We start from the raw sequence: 6,532 nt of genomic DNA on the forward strand, positions 1-6,532 counted from the left end.
GTAAAATTCAAGTAATTACGTAATTATTTGCTTATTAAAAAAAAAATTGTTTTCAAAAAAGCCCGTTTAAAATTTCAATGGGCTATAATTGAATCGTACATGAAAATTTTGAGATTATATCTACAATTTAATCAACTACACATGTTCTTCAAAATTTATTTTGGCTGTCATTTTACAATAATAAAAACTGAACTTAACCCCAATACTTTTTTGTTATAAATCTATAATTATAAATTTTTTATGACTGATAGGAAATTTTTATGGATTTAAAAAGTGTAGTTTTTATTTTTTTAGCATAACTTTATGCGAATTGACATTTTTGTAGCACAAAAACAATCATTACTGCTAAAACTTACCCATAATTTTTGCTTACGACAGAAAACACCTTTCTATACAAAATATAAAAATCTTAAAAACCCAATTATGTGATTTATGAGCTTATAAATCACAAAAATTATGTTATAAGCCATTTGTATACATAGCACTTATTTTTATGTTTCCGATTTTACCGTCCGAGAATTAAATTTAAACTGAATAATTAGATTTTTCGATATCATTTCAGAGGTTTATAAATGAGGAAAATATTGTTGCAGAAATATATTTACATTATGTAAGTACTTTGATTAAATTATTCTCAGTGAGAGAGGGTAGACATCATCCTCTCCCAAAAAACATAAAATTTACTTGTAATAGGGACATTTTTATTTTGTTGGGAAAGGGTGTTAATATTTTATCTTATTTTTAACTTTCTACTCGGAATAGTTTTGTGCTCACAGCTATCTATCACAATAAAAATAATAAATAAAATATTCTAAATATTTATTATATGTATTTTTAGTATAGAATTAAACGAATATCTTCATTTTATTAATTTTTTAGATGGCTTATTATAACAGAAAAAAATATGGAACACCAATAATGGTTGACATCGTATGTTACTTTTATTATAATTGCTGTATATTTAAACACATATTTTTTTTTACATATTTAAAGCATGTAGTTATAAACAATTATTTATAGGTAATTATTTTATTTTAAATACTTAATTTATCAAAAATTATATATAGTATTGAGAATTTTATTTTTGATTTCATTTAGGTCTATAGTTTAGTCAATTTATCAATCAAATTTTTCGTGTTCAACTCTTATAATTTATAAGGGTATCAACTTTATTTATTCATAATTTATGTTTATATATTAAAATTGATACTCCTTGGGGAATAGAGAAGTGCGGTCTAAAAATGAAAAATATACCAGCAATCATGAATCACCTCTAGTCATTACTTTAATTTTTGTTGGAAAAATAAAATTAACATCCTTATAAAATGTATGGGATTAACATAAAAAAAATTCTATGATTGAATAATTGACTAAAACACGAAAATAAAAATAATCACACTATAGAAAATTTTCTTAACTTTTTATACTATTATAAAAAGTATTGTAACATATAGTGGACTTGGTTATCTTTTACATGGTCTTAAACAAAATGAAAACTACATATAAAAATATATACAAAACCTTAATTTTACAAAAAAGTTCGAGATTCAATAAATAGTAAATGTAAATTTTTAAAACAAAAATTACTGAAGGGAGTAGCAAAGATATCAGAATGTAAAACGCAAAAAGTTTTTTATGACTTATTAGCTTCTATGCGAAGCTGAGAAGGTATTAATTTTACTATGATGTGTTTTTTTTTTTTTTTTAATGAATCATAAGAATTCTCTGGAGTTAAAAACATATCTACAGCAATTGGTGCATGTTGCAACCTAAAACATGAAAATTAATTGATTAGATTTATTTAATTAATTTTTTTTTAATATTTCATATTAAGTGTTAATAAAATAAATATTAATAAAACGGTAGCACAGTGGGGTCGAGGCACAGTGTAGACCAGGCATAGATATGACAAGTATAGATGATATTTGACAGTGATTAAAATCACTATCATAAGAAACGCTTCGATGCAAATCTGTAGATAGTGTTTCATTTAGAGAAATTGGTGGATTATTGCAAAAGCAACATCAACTCCTATTTCTTTGATTATATCCTAATTAGTAATTCTTTGATTTTAAAATATAATATATGAATAAATACTAATTATAATTATTAAATTTAGTATGAAATTGATATTCAATAATTTAATATTGTAATTTAAACGGAGAAATTATAAAAATAATAAAGAAGTTNGAACTTTATTCTATGTCAATTAAATTATATAATATTCATGAAAGTCAATATATTCTCCTAATAAGATATTTTAAAATAAAATAAAATACAAAACCTAGAATTTTAATAGAAAAATAGTATATTTTTGAATACGGTAGCCATTTGCGCATAGAAGATAGGTCGTCGGGACAAATTTTTTTTTTTCATTTTATAGTACATAAAATAAGCTTATAGTATTTTATTTTATTTTAAAATATCTTATTAGGAGAATATATTGACTTTCATGAATATTATATAATTTAATTGACATAGAATAAAGGTCATAAGGCATAAGACATAAGAAATTAAACTTATTAAATTTTTTTTACTTTTTTAAAGTCCTAAAAGTAATTTTTAAATTTGAGTTAGCTTAAATAGCCAATTTTTTCATGACACGAAAGCAACGAACGAGTCGGGAACACTTGTGTTTTACATGCCTAGGATACGAGGTTCAAATCCGTCTGTGGCCAATAAAATTTTGCATTTTTTTTGAGTTAGAATAAAATTTTCAAATCATTTGATATTTATCTCATTTACATTCAATAACTTCAATAAATATAAAGGATCCTATCACTATAGTCTTCTCTCGTGAGAAGAAATTTATATTCATGTTAATATTATTTTACTATGTGGTTTTTTTTGTGGCTACGGTTTATTTTGCCAACTCTCACTAAACCTAATTTTTTCAACGATACGTCAAATGATTACAGTTCGTATTTAGTTTAAGTTATTACTTTTAAAAATCAAAAAAATATTCCTTATTTAAATAAAAAGTAGCTTAACCAGCTTTTTCCATACCACCAATTAAAATCATTAATTTCTAATATTCTTAAAGTATTCATTGTCGAATTTGATTTAATATGATAAAAGTACTCAACTACAAAAGTAAATAATTTTACTTTGTAATTTATTAATTTTTTAACTCTATTCATGTGTGCTACTACCAGTTATATTTTATTTTAAAATATCTTATTAGGGGAATACACTGACTTTCATGAATATTGTTCTATTAAAACTTTCATTTTAAAGGAAAAAAAAAAGTAGGTTCAAAATGATTACTTTTAACATATTAAAAATCAAAATCAATAATTATTTGAAAACAATTAATTTTAAAAATTATATAATATATAATTAAAAGAAATACTACTCTGGGTATAATTAAGGAAATAGAAGTTGATGTTGCTTTTGTCCATACATTTTTTAGAATTAAACATTATCTAATGATTTGCATCGAAGCGTTTCTTATGATAGTGATTTTAATCACTGTCAGATTAAATCTATACTGTACCTAACTATGCAACATACCCACTATACCGCGACTCCACTGTGCTAGGTTTTTTTAACTGCAATTGGCCGCTTCTAAATTTTTTTTTTTTTTTAATTACTGATATTTATATTTTAAGACGTTTGAAGAAGATTCTATCGTATTAAATTGTAAGAAAAAATCAGCATTATATAAATACCATTACAACGGTATGTATAGATCATGTGAATAAGATCCGAATGTTACCTATTAAATCATATTACTGTAATATCAAAACAACACAGAAATTCATTGTAATATCATTGAGAAAATTAACAAATTATAAAATCATTTTATTTACAGAAAATGGTATTAAAAGGCTTGAGAAATTCATTCAAGATATTGACAATAATATTAAATTCAAAGTAGTTAAAATTTATGTGAGTTTATCAATAAGTTTATGATACTTTCATACATTTGACTTTAAATTTCATCATTCCACAAATATAATTGAATTTTAAGTAAATACAAAATGCATCACTAACTGCATATAAATGTAAATTTGACGAATATAAATGAGTTTTTTTTTCTTTAAAATGTTTATAAAAGTCAATACCTAAAATAAAATAAATTGGAAATTATTGTCGCGTGTAGCTATGACAAATCCAATGGAAATATAATGTCCATCTTTATCAATAAGGTAAAACATAGCTGATCATTTGGGTGTAAGGATAAGTAACCTCTTTCTTCTTCATCACGTTATAAGAGTAATAGACTTAATTAAAATATAGTGTAGAGAAAGTAGAACAAATTTTTGGGTGACTATTCTTTTTGGAGTAATTAGTGACATAAATAAAGTTTATAAAATTTCCGTTAAACTGTTTGTATATATTTTTTTTGTATTATCTTTATGCAAAATCGTATCAAAACATTTTATAATAGTGATAAATATTATTATAAGTGACAGCTAGCAGGACAACCGCATTAGTGGACGTCTAGGTATAACTGAGTTTTTTTTTAAATATATTTTAATTTTATTAAAGTAATAGTTGAAAAATATTATGGTTTAATACGATTTGAGTTTCAATTTATAATACCTCTACTAAAGAGACAGATAATCTTTTTAATTACATTCATATATCATAAACACACTAGTCTATCTATTCAACACCAAAGTTACTCTGACCCAACTAGTAGTATGCGGCGTGTTAGATGAACAGACTTGATGACATTATTACTCATATAAAAACTCGCAAAATCTAGTATTTTATTAAATAATTTATTCTATCTAGTTAATTCGCTAAAAAAAGCAAATTTATAAAAACAAATTTTATTGATCATAGTTTCATTTACAACTGGAAGTATTAACTTATTTTTGCTATTGTAAATATGTCATGGTAGACCCTATAAAATATCTTTTAATTTAATGTTAATAAATTACAGTTTGGTATAAATTTTAAATACGTTTTTTACAGAAAATTAATAATGATGATGTTACACCTTTAATAAATGATACGATTTATGATAAAGAAATATTACTTCAACTAAAAAATATTCAACATTTGTCTTTATGGAATTATGTCAAAAATGATCTTATTATATTGAACTCTATTGAAAAATCCTATACAACGCTTGAAGATTTAATTAATAATTCAACGACATACAAAAGAAGTCTTCAATCGACTCTTGATGAAGCAATAAAAATTATGTATCATCGATCTATTAGATATGTGATTTTGCTATCTGCATATGCCTATGAAGCTCTATTTATTGAATATGATACAACATCATATTGGCAACAGTTATTAGAAGTTTCTGATAANAAATATGATACAACATCATATTGGACACAGATATTAGAAGTTTCTGATAAAATAAGTTCGGCAATGTATAAATTGGATCGCTATAACAGTTTAAGTTACGACTTGGATCTATTTAAAGACCAAGAGAATGACGGAGAAAATAAAATTGCTCTATTTAAAGGAATGGTAAACAAATATGTGTATTTCCTCTTAACACCTGAAAAACTGAAAAAATACGGTTTTATAAATGAATTTACAGTACAGGATCTTTGTAATAATCAAGTACTACCACAACGTATACTAAATAAATTGTTAAAAGGATTTCCCAAACAACAAGATAATGAAGAGCCATACAATTTTCATGATATACAGCAATTTCATGATACACAAAACTTTCATGATTTAGAAAAAAATCTAGATGAAATAATGAAAAAATTAGAGATCATTTTCAGTTTAATTCACGCAGAATATAACACAATTGTCTAAATAGATTTATAACTTTTGATAAAATCTTTAAATAGGATACAATATTTATCCTGCCTAGTATAAATTTATCGTCTAAAAACCTTTATAATAATTAATTAGTTTAATAATTAAATAGTTTAAGCAGATTTAAAAAGAGTAGAAAATTCATAATACCATTTTTGAGTAATTAAAAAAATAATTGATTAACATATTGATATAAAATATACTATATTATAAATACATGGTTTATTTTCAATATTATTTTGTTATAAAATAATTTTTTTCAAATGATTGTGCAACGTATTAATTTAAAATAAAAACAATAATCTATTATATTATTTATGTTTCATTATTTATGAAAAATTATAGTTATATTTTTCGGAACTTTTATAAAAATAAATTAATAAATACTAGATTCCGTCCCAGACCTGGGATCCTACAAGCCTAACGCTAGTTGTATGAGGCCCTTCGTTCCATTCTTACGTGTAGATCACAGATTCTATTAAGATTAACGTCGGACGTGATATTGACTCATATTGACTTTTATAATTTTATAACAATTTTTTAATAGTAGCTTTAGAAGATGGAGTTGATTTCATTAAAGTTCCGTCATCTTCTCTTGTTAATATTTTAATAAACTAAATTTATTTTATTTGTTAATCCGTTTATGAATTTTTACTGCAATATAATTCCTGACACAAGAGTCTGGTTTCAGAAAAAAAATTAAAAATCTGAATTTTTTTAGATTTATGAAAAACTGACATTTTACCTAATCACAGAAAAGGAATCGAAATGTCAACTTTTCCAAAAATAT

The 6,532-nt window shown here is 23.7% G+C and overlaps 1 protein-coding gene across 1 annotated transcript; it reads left to right on the plus strand.

Annotated features, from left to right (window-relative positions):
• The first annotated feature begins 241 nt into the window (after window positions 1-241).
• On the plus strand, window positions 242-5,739 carry LOC126909554 (uncharacterized). The gene is made up of 5 exons (XM_050691988.1): window positions 242-610; window positions 880-930; window positions 3,612-3,681; window positions 3,815-3,891; window positions 4,927-5,739. The coding sequence occupies exons 2-5, from the start codon at window positions 880-882 to the stop codon at window positions 5,737-5,739; spliced, it is 1,011 nt and encodes a 336-aa protein (XP_050547945.1). The 5' UTR covers window positions 242-610.
• Window positions 5,740-6,532: the final 793 nt, after the last annotated feature.

This window comes from Daktulosphaira vitifoliae, unplaced genomic scaffold (genome assembly GCF_025091365.1).
Source record: "Daktulosphaira vitifoliae isolate Bord-2020 unplaced genomic scaffold, ASM2509136v1 Scaffold_539, whole genome shotgun sequence".
Taxonomy (NCBI): domain Eukaryota; kingdom Metazoa; phylum Arthropoda; class Insecta; order Hemiptera; family Phylloxeridae; genus Daktulosphaira; species Daktulosphaira vitifoliae.